We start from the raw sequence: 19,724 nt of genomic DNA on the forward strand, positions 1-19,724 counted from the left end.
CCTGACCTAAATCCAATAGAACACCTCTGGGACATTTTCAGTCCATCCGACGCCACCAGGTTGCACATCAGACTGTCCAGGAGCTCAGTGATGCGCTGGTCCAGATCTGGGAGGAAATACCCCAGGACACCATCCGTCGTCTCATTAGGAGCATGCCCCGATGTTGTCAGGCCTGCATAGAAGCACGTGGGGGCCATACAAACTACTGAGCACCATTCTGAGTTGCTGCAATGAAATTTCAGCAAAATGGACTAGCAGTGTATGTATATATATATATAAAAACTAAAAGTGCTAGTGTCCAAATTACAGTCTGCCTACACACACACACAAACATATATATATATATGTATATATATATATTTATGTATATTGGAGCTCCACATTAAGTGTCAGTGTAATAGTCCATAAGGGGTGTTGTAGGAATTTGGCTTAAAACTAAAGTAAAAAAAATCATTCAGTTTGTACTAGGCCAACTGAAATATTTCTCCTACTGTATAATAAGTAAAAAAATATTATTTTTTAAGACAAAAAGTAATCTAAAAAATCTTCCATTACCACCAATACCACATTTTCTGGTATAAATGGAATATGTGGATAATAACTGATAATATTTATTATATTTGGACTAGGTGAGCTGTCCCATTTGCCAACAGTGCCAAGACTTTTTAAAGACTTTTCACCACATTTTCTAGTAAATTAATTAAATCACACAAACTCAAGGACTGAGAGCCAAATTCGACCCTATGACCCTAAAAAAATTCATGTTGATGACCTTCAGTATCTACTACTTTACATTTCACACTACCTAGAATTCTGACTGTAGCACTGAGACCAACACTGTACAGTGCAAGCTCATCTCTGTGCTTAAACACCGCTTAACATCATCACTGTATGTGCTGTGATTGATAAAAGTCCCACTCACAACTAAAACAATTCAGAAACACATCAGATGTGGCCAGTGATGTACACAACAGGAAGAGGAAATCAAAAGTAGATCAGGATTAAAAGATAAGGCAGAATGTTCTCCTATTATTGGCATATAATTGTAATCATTTCAGTGGAACAGTTATAAAGATCATGTATGGCAGCGTTATTGATCTAGTGAGGTTGTTTGAGAGGAGATTATGCCTTAAAATGATCACAAAATCACAATTTCAATGTTCTTATCACACCGAAACTAATTCCAGTAAACCTCCAGCAGCTACTTCAAAATTGTGGGACAAAAGCAGTGGTCAAAAACATGCAAAGGTCAAAGGATCAGCAAATAGAACAAACTAAGAAAAGCAGAATCTCAAAACTGAAGGACAATAGCAAAGTCAGAATAACCAGGATATCAAACAGTGTGAATAAGGCTTGGTACATCAAGAACAAAGACACTGAATGAGACTTCACACTGGGTGAATGGTTTGGGATCATATATATAGAGGTGAGTGGTTAATTGTGATTGAGTCCAGGTGTGTGTAATCAGTGAATTGGTGACTGTGACAAAGAGTGCGTGTTGGGAACTGGAGTTCAAGGTGGCCATGTTTCTAGTTTGGGAGTTGGAGTTCCTCATCAGTTCTAGAGTAGACATGACAATTATATTATATTATATTATATTATATTATATTATATTATATTATATTATATTATATTATATTATATTATATTATATTATATTATATTATATTATATTATAGTATAGTATAGTATATTATATTATATTATATTATATTATAATTACAGGGGCCACACCCTGATGTTGAAAGAGGTGGGGCCCTATAAACTAATAAAAGTCATAATATTCTGTTCATGTAAAGAATTTTATTCCAGTTTAGGTCTTGCACTACATATTTAATTAGGCTCGCTCAGTAATCCATCCTTGCATACACAGCATGTCATAAAACAGAAGTCGTTGTCGGTGATAATGAAGAGATGGTTGAAAACCTTCTGAGACTCCTGCAAAATTAAAGCTCTGCTAAGAGAATACGTCACATCAATGTTATTTATTTAGCACGTTTAAAAACAGCATTCTTTGAACAAAGTGCTTTTCAGATATATCTCAACACCAAAGAATGTTAAGAAGCAGCTCAAAATTTAAACAATGCAGTTAAGATAAAAATAGACATACAGAGACAGTGAGGTAATTAAATAAACGAAATAAAATAAAAAAGGTATCAATACCACACACACAAACTGTTGTGTACTCCTCACACTGCTGCGGCCGTGGTGCTGTACGGACAGCGCCATTTCTGATGAAGCACGGCTAGGGAGTGAATATCACCACAGCTTCTCACCCTTTCTAAGGAGCCTGGAAAGGATAAAAGGACGCCGCAACCACAGGAAGGCGAGTAGCTTCTGTCTACCTGGTGATGCTGATGCATTCTGTTCATTATATTGCAGACAGCAACAACAGCAACACTCTTCCTCTGCTGTGCGCCCCGACTGAGACACTTCACCCCCGGTGTCCACGGAAGAGTCCCGGTCCATCGGCCAATGCAGTGACTACCACCACGCTCCACTATGACACACCCCTAACTGCCCTCTGCACCTGGAGATGGCATCGAATACCTCTTCTGCACTACTATCTTCTCTTTTCCCTTTTCAAAATGTCTAACATAGAGGATGTCCTGATGCTAAGGTATGTCCTGATGGAGGATGATCAAGTCAATCAAGTCAAGTGGCTTTATTGTCATTTCATCCATATACAGCTAGTTAGTACACAGTGGAACGAAACAACGTTCCTCCAGGACCATGGTGCTACATAAACCAACACACAACTACAAGAGACTACACATTGCTACATAAGTACAGTAACTACCAAAACAGGACAAGAGGCACAGTAAGAGACAGTGCAGCACAGAATAGTACACAATTCTAGTATGAAAGGTCAGGGATATAGGTGGGTGGCAGATCCCTGAGGGCTTTAAAAACTAACAGAAGTGTTTATAACAATATTCTGTATTTTACAGGAAGTCAGTGAAGAGATGCCAGAACTGGAGATGTGCTGTCTCTTCCTGGTTCCAGTCAAAAGCCTAGCAGCAGCATTCTGGAGTAATGTAGTCAGGATAGAAATGACTGTGAGACTCCCAGATCGAGAGAGTTACAGTAGTCTAAACAAGACCTAATCAAAGCATGAATAATGACTTCCATGTCTCTAGCTGAAAGAAAGGTTACAGTTACAGTAATTTAATATTTATTTTTTGAATTGTTATGTCTAAATCCCTTTTAGCCTTTTATTTACGAATTTCATAATCATTGTGGACAAGACAAGACTGCCAATTTCAGCTTTAGCATTACCAGAAATCAGATGCTTAAGAGAATCATAAAACAGTGGCAGCACCAGAAAAAAATGTTCTTCATCTCGTCTAAACAGAGAATGTGCTACCACAATTCATCAGGTTTCTTTTCATGTTCTCTGAAAACATCTGTCTTAGAGTTTTGTGCTGATTTGTTTGAATTGTTTTCTTCATGGGTGTCGTCCATAGAGGTTGACTTCATGTAACCTTCTGCACGCTCACTGAGATCCAATTTCTGAAGATAAATCTTGTGCTAGTCTGGTCTAGAGTAGATTTTTTACAGAGTACATGTCCTAAGCTGACTTGCCAGTATGGTAACATGAAATGTGTGGAGTTGTGAAAAACTGAGATTGAATATCTTTAGCCTATGTGTATGTAAACTTTTAGCCTCAACTGTAGTAGCAGACGACGTCATTTAGCACAAGAACATGATGTTTCAGTAACACACATTTAGCTATATTGACACACATACACACACACACACACACACACCTTTTAATAATTTTCCATGAAAATTAATTATTATCTATCTATATCTATCTATTTTTATTTTTTATTTTTATTATTATTTTTAAATGGATTTACTGAAGTAATTCATTAGTAGTGTTAGTGTTTTACAATAAAATTAATCAACTGTTATTTGATGGCTGCACCCTTCACAGAGACCCAGAGACGCTTGTGCTTATAATGTGTTTGGCAGATGGCAATACGAGCAAAGATAAAACAAAGATTATTTCAGTGTCAACACCATAGCCAGGGCAAGAGGTACTGTCTAACATGATCCTGCCTTGCACTTTCACCCCACTGATTGTTGCCACCTGACTGAAGGTGTGTTTCAGTGTCCAGTTCTGACACCAAGTAGAAATGGATGAAGATCACGACTCTTCCAAACTATTAATGTAAAATAAGTGTGCACTGTCAGTTAGCTCAACCAGAAATCCTGCACTAAAGAAAGACATGAAACCAGCTTCGTGCTCCACACCCAGCTAAACACACAGTCAGTTTTAACCAGTAAAACAGAGAGCAGTGTAGAGGAAGTGAGATTTACATGAAGACGGCTGAGTGATCCTCTTTCTCCCAGAATAGAGCAGCACTTTCACCAGATGTTCAACTTCCTTCAGCCAAACTCACTGAAGCACAACACACAGCACTGAATCTACAGCTAAACACACTCTCTCATCACACTGATAATGACTATTAACTCTAATAAAAGAACACACAATGTCCAAAATGAAGCTTTATTTCAGTAGAGCAAAACTACAGGAAGAGCAACAGGACAGTGAAGAGAGTAAAGACAGAAATGTCAGCATTGTGTAGAACTGAAACTCTATTGTAGATGGATGTGTAAGCAGCTCAGTGTTAAATTGTATCTTGGAGCTGTTAGGCTTCACACTGGCTCTTTCTGAACGTGACCGGATGATTGACGCCGGCATGGGAGACCGTACAGACAAACTCCTCCCCCTTTTCCCAGAGTGCTTTGCTGAGGGTCAGGGTGCTGCTGCGTGTGTAACCGTCCTTCTTCTGTTCTTCTGCGCTGGTCAGAACCCCGTCCTTCACCTGGGAGCCGTCCACTGTCCAGCTCACCAGCGCCCCCTGTGGAGAGTAGGCAGACAGCAGGCAGAGCAGCGAGGCCGATCCCTCAGACAGCTGCAGAGAGGAGGGAGGGAGCAGAGACACGGAGGGCTTCACCGCAGGACCGGCTGGAGACCACAAACACACAATAAACACACATTTACACACGCTTACACAACATTTACTCATTACTGCTTATTAAGATTCCAGACTGGAAACATTAATGTGTGTTCAGTAATCAGTGCAGTGATCCACACTGTTCTCACATTACTGCAGTTCAGTAGAAACATCTGGAAACTTCTATGACCTTCAGCAGCATCTCTAAACTCTACACATAGACATAAAAACAGTTTCTAAATGAACAGAGACACATGGAGGGCTTCAAGTCCGGAGCAGTTTCAGTGGAGAAACATCAGTCCATTTGGTTTAAAGTCCACTAACTAACAAAGAGAACATGTGGAAGCCATCAGCTTTAACTCCACACCATAATCCATCTTCTTTCTGATTTAGTGTTCACCCAGTTCTATTCAGTAACTGCATCCAATAGTCACACTGTATTCCAACACTGAAACACTCAGTGAGTGTATTCTGTAAATGCTCTGAACTCCAATAGAGACAAAACTGGAAACTCTGCAGCAGCACAAATGTGTTCCAGCAGCAGGAGAACATTTACTAGTTACTCTTTACATCGTGGACCGACGAGAACTTTGATCGGCTTTATTCTAGTGTTGATACTCAATGAAAATGAATCACTAGACACTGAACTCAAGGTGACTTTAAACAGCACAAACATCTGGATTTATTCTCTTACTTTTAACAATGGAATATAATCATTAAATTGAACAAACAAACAAAAAAACAAACAAATAAATGTAATGCATTATTTAAGATACTGAATTTTTTACAAACACTTTATAACAAACTTTTGAAATGTTTAATTTTCAGCTTGTCTAAAATTTATTCAATAATCAAATTAATAATGAAAACAAATTCATTAATTTATAGAATTTTAAATAAAGAAGAGAGACTTACTGATGATGAGTTTGGTTCCTCCACCGAAAGTGTACCACAGTGATACATTCTAATGAAGCCGTCGTACAAAAACCTCTGTTACACTACAGTGACCACACACACACACACACACACACACACACACACACACACACGCACACACACACACACACACACACACACGTTTCCATAGAGAGAGGTTCCACTTTGCATTAGCAGCTCATGCTTCAGCGCTCTGCGAGTGTTTATAGCCCTGTGACTTTAACACTTCATGACTGAGAGCTGCTGCTCAGCGACTTCACCCACAGCAACCATGAGTTTGATCAGCGTCTTCATCTGCACACTGGCCCTCTGCGCTCGAGGTAACACAATGTTTTATCTTCTACTGTTCAGCTGACAAATCCATGTGAAGTAGGCCGACTAGATGAACTTCAAACTCCACATCATTATTAATGTAGGGAACGGATTTATTCTTCTTATTTTTTTCAGGATCCAGAGGTCAGGTGACTGTGACTCAGAGTCCTGCAGTGAAATCTGTTTCTCCAGGAGACACACTCACCATCAGCTGTAAAACCAGTCCTGCTGTTTACCGCTATAGTAGCTATTACTATTTGTCCTGGTATCAGCAGAAAGCTGGAGAAGCTCCTAAACTCCTGATCTATGCAGCTAGCAGGAGAGCATCAGGTATTCCAGCTCGTTTCAGTGGCAGTGGATCTGGATCTGATTTCACTCTGACCATCAGTGGAGTCCAGACTGAAGATGCTGGAGATTATTACTGTCAGAGTTTACATTCTATCAGTAGTAGCGATGTGTTCACACAGTGTTAGAGCGTCGTACAAAAACCTGGGTGAGTGTGACTGCTGCAGCTGGGACCTACTGCAGGTGCTGAGGGGGACGATGTGATACAGCACAATGAGACACACTGTGGAGGAGAACACACACACTCACACACAAACACACACACTGTGGAGGAAAACACACACACACAGACACTACTCTAAACACACACACACACACAGTATTTATTATAAATAAAGGGCATGAACAGAAATCCAGATATAAATGATCAGATTATGTTTTATTTATCACATACTATTCACATGATATCACATGTTTATTTCACCTCACATCTGCAATTTCAGCCCATAACATGTTGAAAAGCACATCCACCTCACCCTAAAATTTCATTAAAATAAAACAATCAAATGTTTCTCTAAGAAACAATGTAGTGCAGGATCTTTCAATAAAATTCAATATAAATCTATTCTCTCATCATCTGCAAAGTTCAACTTCACAATATTCTCCTTTTTTACCCCAATCTGATAAAATGACACTAAAAAAGACACATTTGAATTTTGAGGTTCAAAACTGAACCTTAAAACATACACGACTTTTTAGGCAAATGACCCTAAATGGACATTTAGAATTTTCTGCGACCTCAAGCCCTGACCACCCTACATTTGATTATATTCCTGATTTACAATAGAGGAATACTGTAACATTTGAACATTCTATTATATCAGTAACATACGCATGTGTAAGTTAAGGGACTGAAAACCAAGGGAATACTCCTCGCCCTTACTTATCAGTCTAGTGGGAAGTGTTGTGTTGTTATAGGAAACACATACGGCCCAAAGCACAGGAGTCTGGTTTATACTTGGTATAACTTTACACGCACACGTAGAAGCTGTGATAATGCGAGTAGCACTGTTCTCAGACTCACTGTACATCTTAAGTACATTAAGAAGATTTAAAATGACATTAACTAGATGGCACGTCAGAGCCAAAACATCCCTGTCCATCAGGTTTCCAAGTAGAACTGTAAATGTTTAGTGATTTTCTGCACAGTGACGTTAAACACACTGATGAGCTCTGTGTCTCTCTTAAAACTTTTCACCAGCATCATGATTGTTGTCATGATCTGCATCTCAAATCGAAAACTCTGATGTTACATTCACAATTATTTACTAATCTAGAAAATCCAGAAGGCTGATACGCAAATCAGAGCTTTCAGTAGGTTTGAAGGCGACATGAGAGAACTTTAAAATTCCAACACTAACTGTACTAGAAAACTCGATTACTGTTTGTACTCAATAACACTCTAGAATAGTACATAGTAAGTGATTTGAGACAAATAGCTAGTTTGTTTAGCAGAGGCAGATGGACGGGGAAATTCATTCATTTTTATTGCTGATCTACACTAGTGCAGTGTGTTACGACAGTAAAAAGACTAAAATAACACGTACACTATTCAGTAACACGTGACTTATCTAAATGTGACTCCCAGTAGCAATGAAAAATATTAGTACACAAAATCCATCATTGATATTTCTAATTTGTAAAATGAATGAATGAAACAAAGAGAAGATTGTGAGTTTCTCTCACGACCCCATTTGTAAATCAAGCGAACCCCATGTGGGGTCACCACGCCTAGTTTAGGAACCCCTGAGATACAGACTCCATCTCTGGAGTGAAATATGGCAAGGTGTGTAATATTAGACATTAGGCATTTCAAACATCTGTGCCTATAAAGCTCTTACTTCCTTAATTATAGGTCTGTAGCTTCAGGACGGTGGTCAGTTGATCATTTTAAATTTCTTGTGTCTGGAAAGTTGATGAATTTAAATGCAGTCACATCTTGGTGTGGTGTTACTGATCCCAAACAGTTCCACCAACATTGAGCTCACTCTCTATTTTAAATAGTCTGTTTGGAAACGTGTTAAATCATTAGAGAGAAACTCATCTCAAATGCCTTATAGTGTGTTTGTTCCATTTTAAAGTACATTTATCTTCCTCAGTCTGATCTATGATTCCTCCCTTCTATAGATCCTTTCCAGGACTGTTCCACAACAAATTAATGGCTGGGAAAAGAGAGCACACGCTACTGTTTTCAATCTGAAAAACACATCCAATCCTGCCAGCTGTTTTCCTCTGCACTTTTACCTTGTGCACAGCTGTAAAATAAGTAAAAAATATAATTTTTAAGACAAAAAATAATCTAAAAAAATCTTTCATTAACACCAATGTCACATTTTCTGGTATAAATGGAATATGTGGATAATAACTGATAATATTTATTGGACTAGGTGTGCTGTCCCATTTGCCAACAGTGCCAAGACTTTTTAAAGACTTTCCCCTATTATCAAGTAAATTAATTAAATCACACAAACTCAAGAACTGAAAGCCAAATACACCTTGCTGCCTCTTTTCTTTCGACCCTATGACCCTGAAAAAAAATCATTTTGATGACCTTCAGTATCTACTACTTAACATTTCACACTATCTAGAATTCTGACTGTAGCACTGAGACCAACACTGTACAGTGCAAGCTCATCTCTGTGCTTAAACACCGCTTAACATCTTCACTGTATGTGCTGTGTTTGATAAAAGTCCCACTCACAACTAAAACAATTCAGAAACACATCAGATGTGGCCAGTGATGTACACAACAGGAAAAGGTAATCAAAAGTAGATCAGGATTAAAAGATAAGGCAGAATAATATAATTGTAATCATTTCAGTGGAACTGTTATGAAAATCATTAATGGCAGCATGATTGATCTAGTGAGGCTGTTTGACAGGAGATTATGCCTTAAAATGATCACAAAATCACAATTTTATTTTATATTCATGTCCTTATCACACCGAAACTAATTCCAGTAAACCTCCAGCAGCTACTTCAAAAATGTGGGACAAAAGCAGTGGTCAAAAACATGCAAAGGTCAAAGGATCAGCAAATAGAACAAGCAAGTAAAACCAGAATATCAAAACTGAAGGACAATAGCAAAGTCAGAGTAATCAGGATATCAAACTGTGAATAAGGCTTGGTAAATCAAGAACAAAGACACTGAATGAGACTTCACACTGGGTGAATGGTTTGGGAGTGTATATATAGAGGTGAGTGGTTAATTGTGATTGAGTCCAGGTGTGTGTAATCAGTGAATTGGTGACTGTGACAAAGAGTGTGTGCTGAGAACTGGAGCTCAAGGTGGCCATGTTTCTAGTTTGAGGAGCATTCTGGGAGTTGGAGTTCCTCATCAATTCTGGTGTAGACGTGACTATTCTATTCTATTCTATTCTATTCTATTCTATTCTATTACATTACATTACATTACATTACATTACAGGGGCCACCCCCTGATTTTGAAAGAGGTGGGGCCCTATAAACTATTAAAAAAAGTCATAATATTCTGTTCATGTAAAGAATTTTATTTGTTCCGGTTTAGGTCTTGCACTGCATATTTAAAGGAGCCAAGTGACACACCACAAGAGCCAATGTAGGTTACCTGGTATGCATAATATTTGACAGTACAAAACTCTTTAATGGGCAGCACTCTCAGCACCTCTAATGACCCACACTGCCCTGCAAAATTCAACTCTATGGTCAAGTGACAATGCAGTTCCTTCCTGATGACTTCCTGACAGACAGACGGCAGTTTGTGAGGCTGGGAAAGTATGTATCGGACTCCCGGATTATCAGCACTGGATCCCCCCAAGGTTGTGTCCTCTCTCCTCTGTTATTCTCCCTGTATACCAACAGATGCACATCTGGACACCAGTCTCTCAAACTCCTGAAGTTCGCAGATGACACCACCCTCATCGGCCTCATCTCTGATGGAGACGAGTCGGCCTACAGAAGTGAGATGGACCATCTGGTGTCATGGTGCAGCATGAACAACCTGGAGCTCAATGCTCTCAAGACAGCGGAGATGATAGTGAATTTCAGGAAGGACCCAGCCCCCCGCCCACCCGTCATCCTCTGTGACACTCTGGTGACCTCTGTTGAGTCCTTCCGCTTCCTGGGAACCACCATCACCCAGGAGCTTAAGTGGGAGCAGAACATTAGCTCCCTCACCAAGAAGGCTCAGCAGAGGCTGTACTTCTTGAGGCAGCTGAAGAAGTTCCACCTCCCTGTGAAGATGATGGTCAACTTCTACACTGCCATCGTCGAATCTATTCTCACTTCCTCCATCATAGTCTGGTTCACTGCTGCCAAGGCCAGGGACAAGGCCAAGCTGCAGAGCGTCATCCACTCCGCTGAGAAGGTGATCGGCTGCAGCCTCCCATCACTCCAGGACTTGTACGTCTCCAGGACCTGGAGACGTGCAGCCAGGATTGCAACCGACCTCTCTCACCCTGGACATGCACTCTTCCAGCCCCTCCCCTGGAAGAGGCTTTGGTCCATCAGGACCAGGACCGCACGCCACAAGAACAGCTTCTTCCCCGATGCAGTCAGCCTGCTGAACAGTGCCCCAATTCCCCCCAGGTGACCCCCCCCCTTTACTGACAGTCCCTCTCCCCTCTGAAGCTACAATATTTTCTCTATCTCGCATGTACACTCACATTTTCTGTACATAACTATTTATACTTTCAATTTAATATATTCTATCTTGTCTGCTGTTTACATATTTCATATTTATATACAGTCAGGTCCATAAATATTGGGACAGTGACACAGTTTTGGTAATTTTGCCTCTGTACACCACCACAGTGGATTTGAAATGAAGCAGTCAAGATGTGACTGAAGCGTAGACCTTCAGCTTTAATTCAAGGGGTTTAACAAAAATATTGCATTAACCGTTTAGGAATTACAGCCATTTTCCTCCATTTTCACAGACTCAAAAGTAATGGGACAGTTGACTGATAAGCAGTTTCATGGCCAGCTGTGGCCTGTTTCCTCCTTATATCATGATAAATTAAGGAGATAAAAGGTCTGGAGCTGATTCCAAGTGTTGAATTTGCATTTGGTAGCTGTTCATGGGAACTCTCAATATGCCATCCAAAGACGTGTTGATGCAAGTGAAGGAGGCCATCATTAGGCTGAAAAACCAAAACAGACCTATCAGAGAGATAGCAGAAACTTTAGGAGGGCCAAATCAACAATTTGGTACATTCTTAAAAAGAAGGAATGCACTGGCGAGCTCAGCAACACCAAAAGGCCTGGGAGACCACAGAAAACAACTAAAGTGGATGATTGCAGAATTCATTTCTTATTGAAGAACAACCCCTACACAACATCTAGCCAAGTCAGGAACACTCTGGAGGAGGTAGGCTTATCATTGTCAAAGTCTACAATCAAGAGCCACCTTCATGAATGTAAATACAGACAGTTTACCTCAAGATGCAAACCGCTGATAACACTCAAGAACAAAAAGGCCAGATTAGACTTTGCTAAAAAACCTCTAAAAAAAGCCTGACCAGTTCTGATGCAAGATTAACTTGTACCAGAATGATGGGAAGAGAAAAGTATGGAGAAGGAAAGGAAGGCCTCATGATCCAAAGCATCATCCGTCAAACATGTGGAGGCAGTGTTATGGCATGGGCATGTTTGGCTGCCAATGGAACTGGGTCACTGGGGTTTATTGACAATGTGACTGTTGATAGAAGTAGCAGGATGAATTCTGAAGTGTACAGAGCTATACTTTCTGCTCACATTCAGTCAAATGCTGCAAAACTGATAGGACAGCGCTTCACAGTACAGATGGATAACAACCCAAAACATACTGTGAAAGCAGCCCAAGAGCTTGGAAATTAAATGTTCTTAAATGGCCGAGTCAGTCACCTGACCTCAACCCAACTGAGCTGCTTTTCACTTACTGAAGACAAATCTGAAGGCAGAATGACCCACAAACAAGCAGCAACTGAAGATGGCTGCAGTAAAGACCTGGCAAATCATCTCAAGGGAGGAAACTCAGCATTTGGTGATGTCCATGGGGTCCAGACTTCAGGTAGTCATTGACTGCAAAGGATTTACCTCCAAGTAATAAAAATAATCCTAATATTTATGATTATATTAGTTTGTCCCATTACTTTTGAGCCTGTGAAAATGGAGGAACTCTGTAAAAAATGGCTGTAATTCCGGTTAATGCAATATTTTTGTTAAACCCCTTGAATTAAAGCTGAAAGTCTACGCTTCAGTCACATCTTGACTGCTTCATTTCAAATCCACTGTGGTGGTGTACAGAGGCAAAAATACCAAAACTGTGTCACTGTCCCAATATTTATGGACCTGACTGTAAATTATTTAAAATAAAATAGGTATCTGTACCACACAAACTCTGCTGCCATGGTGCTGAACAGACAGCGCCGTTTCAGCACTACTGTTGTGGACCACCGCAGATCACATGGCTGCGGGGCGGAGTGGGGGAATGAAGCACGGCTGGGAAGAGATAATCACCACAGTGTGCGACCACAGGAAGGCGAATAGCTTCTGTCTATTTGCTGATACTGACACTTTTGGTTCGAGTGACACTTTTGGTTCCCTCTGCTGTGTGCCCCAAATAAGACCCTTCATGCCCACTACCTTTGGAAGAGTCCCGATTCTCCCACCGCCACACCCTGGTAGTGGCCCGAGCCACACCGCCCCGCCAACAGCGACTGCCATCACGATCCGACACATCGTCACTGCCCTCTGCACCTGGAGACAGAGTCCCACGCCCCTTCTGCACTCCCATCTTCTCTTTTGTTTCTGTGTATAAGTGTGGGCATGAGCATGGACCCAGAACCCAGACTCACCATGGACCCCCTACTAAAACACCTGCTTGAGACCAACCTGCACCAGCAGGGGTCACCCAGGAACTGGCACAATGGCTCCAAGCATGCACAAAGAAATTGCTAGCCAACCACAATCTGAATGTGGCCACAGCCACCTCTCTCCCCAAACCTTGTCGAGATTCCCAACACCTTCTGTCCAACCTGACTGCGGACAACAACGATGAGGCCTACTAGAAACCTTTGAATGGACTGCCACCCATGAAGGTTGGCCTAATGGGGACTGGGCCCAGGTAATAGTGCCCCTCCTCTGAGGTGAAGCCCAGCCTACTATGCCCTCCAGCTGGGGGATGCTGCCAACTATGACAAACTGAGGGAGTAGATCCTGTCTTGCTGTGGACTATCCCCAATAATGCAGCAACGGAATTTCATAAATAGGCCCAAAGGCCTGGGGCCAACCCCAGGAAGCAGATAGACACCCTACTGCACACCAACAGGTGGCTGCAACCAGAGTGGCTGACAGTGTCTGAGGTAACTGAGCAGATGGCCATGGACAAGTTAATAAGGTCTCTACCACCAGAGGAACGCAATGCATTTGGCTTGCAGTCTTCCGCAACCTCCAAGGAAATGGTTGAGACACTGAAGTGTGCTCTGACCACCTTGGCAAACAGCAGTGGAAATGGGAGAGAGTTGTTCCCCAGCCTTCGCTGCAATGTCTGAGGTGGATGACCTGGTGGAGTGTTTTGGGAGAGCCTGGTTCATCTAGACCCTCAACCTCACAAAAGGATACTGGCAGGTAGCCCTAGCCCCAGTACCTGTATCTCCCCTTCTGAGTCCAAGTAGCACCAAGTAGCACATTGTCCTATGACCACTCTGCCAGTTTGCAGCAGCCTACCTAGACAACATCGTGATCCACTTGTGCACATGGTTGGACCACCTATACTATCTGAGGGAGGTCCAAAAGGGTGGACTAATGAAAGTGTCATCTGGGGCTGATCAAGGCAGAGTACCTGGGCTACCGCATCTGCTGGGGCCTGCTGAAACCCCAGGAGAAGAAAATTGAAGTTGTCAAAGAATATCCAAAACCCACTTCCGAGTGAATGGTATGTGCCTCCTTGAGGTTGGCAGGGTACTACAGAAGGTTTGTCCTTAACTTCTCCTCTCTAGCTCTCCCCCAGACCTAACAAAAAAAGGACAACTAGACTGGGTACGATGGTCTCAGGCAGTGGAGCAGGCATTCCAGACACTGAAATAAGTGCTCACAAGCTTGCTGGTGCTAAGGAACCCAGATTTTTGTCGTCCCTTCACCATGCACATGGATACTTCAGAGACAGGCTCAGGCACCATACTCTCTGCGAACTTCGATGGGGAAGAACACTCGGTCCTATACATGAATAGAAAACTGACCCCCACAGAATGGCGTTATGTTGTCATGGATCAAGAAGCCCTGGCCTTAAAATGGGCCATGGAGGAGTTGAAATACTACCTCTCTGGTAGACATTTCACACTGGTGATGGACCATGCTTCTCTTCAGTGGATGGCAAAGGCAAAAGACTGTAATGCTCAAATAACCCAGTGGTTTCTGTCATTGCATGACTTCTCATTCCCAGTACCTCATCAAGCGGGGGTCCACCACAGCAATGCATGTCTCACATGTCTCAATGGGGTCTCACAGAGGTATGGACTCTGGGTTCAAACACCACTGGCATTAGGCTTGGAGCTGGGTGTGGGGTACTGTGATGGCAGGCCTCCGTACCACACACACAAACTGTTGCACGCTCCTCACACTACTAAGTGATAATCACCATGACTCTTCACCCTCTCAGAGGAGACTGGAGAGGATAAAAGGGTCTCTACTGTGCACCCCTAGCTGTGAGACCCTTCATCCCCACTAGCCACGGAAGAGTCCTGTTCCTCCTGCCGCTGCACCCTAATACCGGCCCGCAGCACACCACCCTGCCAACAGCAACAGCTACCATTCTCCACCATGACACACCCTTCACTGCTCTCTGCACCTGGAGACGGCATTGAATACCCCTTCTGCACTTCTATCTACCCTTTTCCCTCCCACTTAAGAAAACAAAAGCCTCCCTAAACACCAGCCCCACTTCTGTCTGTGTCTGTGCTGAGGAGAGCAAACCTGTTAGACACGTGAAGTGGAGAGCAGTGGTGCCCCTGTGGGCCAGCCTTAGCGTTAGCTTTGGCTTTCCGATTATGCTGCTGAGTCGTCACCCATTCGCCCTGCTGTGAGGGCTCTAATACTGGAGTTGGGGGATTGGTATCTCCACCTAAGGTATCCAGACTTTCCCCTACAGAAACTATGCTGCTCTCACTCTCACTAACCCTCTTAATGCTGCAATCTTCTCCATCAGAGAGCTAACTAATAAACACTTTGCACAAAAAAAGCTATTACTAATGACAGAGGAAGAGTGACTAAACATCCAGCACTCAACACAATAAACAAGCTGAATCTTAAACATTTTTTTTAACGCACCTTAGTCCAAGATTAGCTGATATTATTTTAGATGGATCCAGCGTTGATGGCCTCTGCTTGTTGTCTTTAGACAAAAAAAAGCATTCTTCGAAAAAATGAAAATATGGCAGAAAGAAAAAAATACAACAGATGAAAACAATAGAGCAAAATTATTGATAAAAAGAAAAAAATGGTATAGTTTAAACACCAACACAGGCAAGAAACTCCAGGGAAACGATTCGAAAATAGGAACTACATCACACAAACTACAGATTTTTTTGTCTTAGTAACTTTAAGAGAAAATAGAAAAGTGTTTTACAATAAAAGTAATTAACTTTGTGTTAAAAAATTTTTTTTGTGTAATGTATGAAAAGTACTGTGTAACAAATGTGGCTGCATCCTGCACAGACACCAAGGCTTTTTTTTTTTTTTGAGCTTTTTACTTTCTTGGCTTGTGCTTATAATGTGTTTGGCTGATGGCAAAGATAAAACAATTATTTCAGTGTCAACACCATAGCCAGAGCAACAGGGACTGTCTAACATGATCCTGCCTTGCACTTTCTCACCACTGACTGTTGCCACCTAATTGAAGGTGTGTTTCAGTGTCCAATTCTGACATCAAGTAGAAATGGATGAAGGAGATCACGACTCTTCCATACTATTAATGTAAAATAAGTGTGCACTGTCAGTTAGCTCAACCAGAGATCCTGCACTAAAGAAAGACATGAAACCAGCTTCGTGCTCCACACCCAGCTAAACACACAGAGTCAGTTTTAACCAGTAAAACAGAGAGCAGTGTAGAGGAAGTGAGATTTACATGAAGACGGCTGAGTGATCCTCTTTCTCCCAGAATAGAGCAGCACTTTCACCAGATGTTCAACTTCCTTCAGCCAAACTCACTGAAGCACAACACACAGCACTGAATCTACAGCTAAACACACTCTCTCATCACACTGATAATGACTATTAACTCTAATAAAAGAACACACAATGTCCAAAATGAAGCTTTATTTCAGCAGAGCAAAACTACAGGAAGAGCAACAGGACAGTGAAGAGAGTAAAGACAGAAATGTCAGCATTGTGTAGAACTGAAACTCTATTGTAGATGGATGTGTAAGCAGCTCAGTGTTAAATTGTATCTTGGAGCTGTTAGGCTGCACACTGGCTCTTTCTGAACGTGACCGGATGATTGACGCCGGCATGGGAGACCGTACAGACAAACTCCTCCCCCTTTTCCCAGAGTGCTTTGCTGAGGGTCAGGGTGCTGCTGCGTGTGTAACCGTCCTTCTTCTGTTCTTCTGCGCTGGTCAGAACCCCGTCCTTCACCTGGGAGCCGTCCACTGTCCAGCTCACCAGAGCCCCCTGTGGAGAGTAGGCAGACAGCAGGCAGAGCAGCGAGGCCGATCCCTCAGACAGCTGCAGAGAGGAGGGAGGGAGCAGAGACACGGAGGGCTTCACCGCGGGACCGGCTGGAGACCACAAACACACAATAAACACACATTTACACACGCTTACACAACATTTACTCATTACTGCTTATTAAGGGTCCAGACTGGAATCATTAATGTGTGTTCAGTAATCAGTGCAGTGATCCACACTGTTCTCACATTACTGCAGTTCAGTAGAAACATCTGGAAACTTCTATGACCTTCAGCAGCATCTCTAAACTCTACACATAGACATAAAAACAGTTCCTAACTCTAAATAAACAGAGACACATGGAGGGCTTCAAGTCCGGAGCAGTTTCAGTGGAGAAACATCAGTCCATTTGGTTTAAAGTCCACTAACTAACAAAGAGAACATGTGGAAGCCATCAGCTTTAACTCCACACCATAATCCATCTTCTTTCTGATTTAGTGTTCACCCAGTTCTATTCAGTAACTGCATCCAATAGTCACACTGTATTCCAACACTGAAACACTCAGTGAGTGTATTCTGTAAATGCTCTGAACTCCAATAGAGACAAAACTGGAAACTCTGCAGCAGCACAAATGTGTTCCAGCAGCAGGAGAACATTTACTAGTTACTCTTTACATCGTGCACCGACGAGAACTTTGATCAGCTTTATTCTAGTGTTGATACTCAATGAAAATGAATCACTAGACACTGAACTCAAGGTGACTTTAAACACCACAAACATCTGGATTTATTCTCTCACTTTTAACAATGAAATATAATCATTAAATTGAACAAACAACCAAAAAAACAAATAAATAAATGTGTTGTGATATTTAAGATTCTGAATGTTTTTTACATACTACAATTTATAACAAACATTTGAAATTATTTCTTTTCAGTTTGTCTAAAGTTTATTCAATAATCAAATTAATAATGAAAAAAAATTCGGCAATTTATAGAATTTTAAATAAAGAAGAGAGACTTACTGATGATGAGTTTGGTTCCTCCACCGAAAGTCCACCACAGTGATACATTCTAATGAAGCCGTCGTACAAAAACCTCTGTTACACTACAGTGACCACACACACACACACACACACACACACACGTTTCCATAGAGAGAGGTTGCACTTTGCATTAGCAGCTCATGCTTCAGCGCTCTGCGAGTGTTTATAGCCCTGTGACTTTAACACTTCATGACTGAGAGCTGCTGCTCAGCGACTTCACCCACAGCAACCATGAGTTTGATCAGCGTCTTCATCTGCACACTGGCCCTCTGCGCTCGAGGTAACACAATGTTTTATCTTCTACTGTTCAGCTGACAAATCCATGTGAAGTAGGCCGACTAGATGAACTTCAAACTCCACATCATTATTAATGTAGGGAACGGATTTATTCTTCTTATTTTTTTCAGGATCCAGAGGTCAGGTGACTGTGACTCAGAGTCCTGCAGTGAAATCTGTTTCTCCAGGAGACACACTCACCATCAGCTGTAAAACCAGTCCTGCTGTTTATGTTGACTCTGATGGAGATCATTATTTGTACTGGTATCAGCAGAAAGCTGGAGAAGCTCCTAAACCCCTGATCTATTTAGCTAGCAGGAGAGAATCAGGTATTCCAGCTCGTTTCAGTGGCAGTGGATCTAGATCTGATTTCACTCTGACCATCAGTGGAGTCCAGACTGAAGATGCTGGAGATTATTACTGTCAGAGTGTACATTATATCAGTAGTAGCTATGTGTTCACACAGTGTTAGAGCGTCGTACAAAAACCTGGGTGAGTGTGACTGCTGCAGCTGGGACCTACTGCAGGTGCTGAGGGGGACGATGTGATACAGCACAGTGACACACACACACACAACAAACTCACTACCCCAAACACAAACACACAGAAACACACCCTCACTACTCCACACACACACAAACACAACACACTCACTACTCTGCACACACACCCACACACACAATGACACACACTGTGGAGAACACACACACACACACATACACATGCACGCTCACTACTCTATACACACATACACACACACAAACAAACATTACTCCACATGCACGCACACACACACACACACACACATACACAAACTACACTACTCCAAGCAAACACACACACATATACACAAACAAACATTACTCCACACACGCACACTCTCACTACTCCACACACACACACAAACACTCACTACTTCACACACAGACACACACACACACACAAACACAATCACTAATCCACACACATACACATACACACACACTCACTACTCCACACAAACACACACACAGATCACTACCAAACTAAGCATACACAAAGCACTCTTTTTCAAAAATACAAAAACCACAAAAACAGTCACTGAATAAGCATTTAATGAACATTTCACCGTTCACAATTCTCCTTACCTTACACAATGAGATGAGCCACAAAACAAACATTTCTCACAAGCTGCTGCAGAACAAAAAAGTCTTGCATTTAAATGACTTCTTCTCCTCTC

General features: G+C 41.9%; 2 long non-coding RNA genes and 1 gene segment (V, D, J or C); 1 reads left to right on the forward strand and 2 right to left on the reverse strand.

Annotated features, from left to right (window-relative positions):
* Positions 1 to 4,502: 4,502 nt before the first annotated feature.
* Positions 4,503 to 5,918, reverse strand: LOC117598138 (uncharacterized). Its single transcript, XR_004578841.2, has 2 exons — positions 5,883 to 5,918; positions 4,503 to 4,978 (listed from the first exon to the last, which is right to left on the reverse strand). It is a non-coding gene; the product is annotated as an uncharacterized LOC117598138 (long non-coding RNA).
* An 87-nt stretch (positions 5,919 to 6,005) lies between these two features.
* On the forward strand, positions 6,006 to 6,795 carry LOC128318849 (immunoglobulin kappa variable 3-11-like). The segment is given in 2 exon segments: positions 6,006 to 6,223; positions 6,351 to 6,795. Coding segments are annotated over 2 exon segments (429 nt in total).
* Positions 6,796 to 16,817: 10,022 nt separating this feature from the next.
* LOC128318856 (uncharacterized) lies at positions 16,818 to 18,686 on the reverse strand. The gene is made up of 2 exons (XR_008302293.1): positions 18,209 to 18,686; positions 16,818 to 17,293 (listed from the first exon to the last, which is right to left on the reverse strand). It is a non-coding gene; the product is annotated as an uncharacterized LOC128318856 (long non-coding RNA).
* Positions 18,687 to 19,724: the final 1,038 nt, after the last annotated feature.

Source organism: Pangasianodon hypophthalmus, chromosome 9, assembly GCF_027358585.1.
Source record: "Pangasianodon hypophthalmus isolate fPanHyp1 chromosome 9, fPanHyp1.pri, whole genome shotgun sequence".
In the NCBI taxonomy this organism is placed as follows: Eukaryota; Metazoa; Chordata; class Actinopteri; order Siluriformes; family Pangasiidae; genus Pangasianodon; species Pangasianodon hypophthalmus.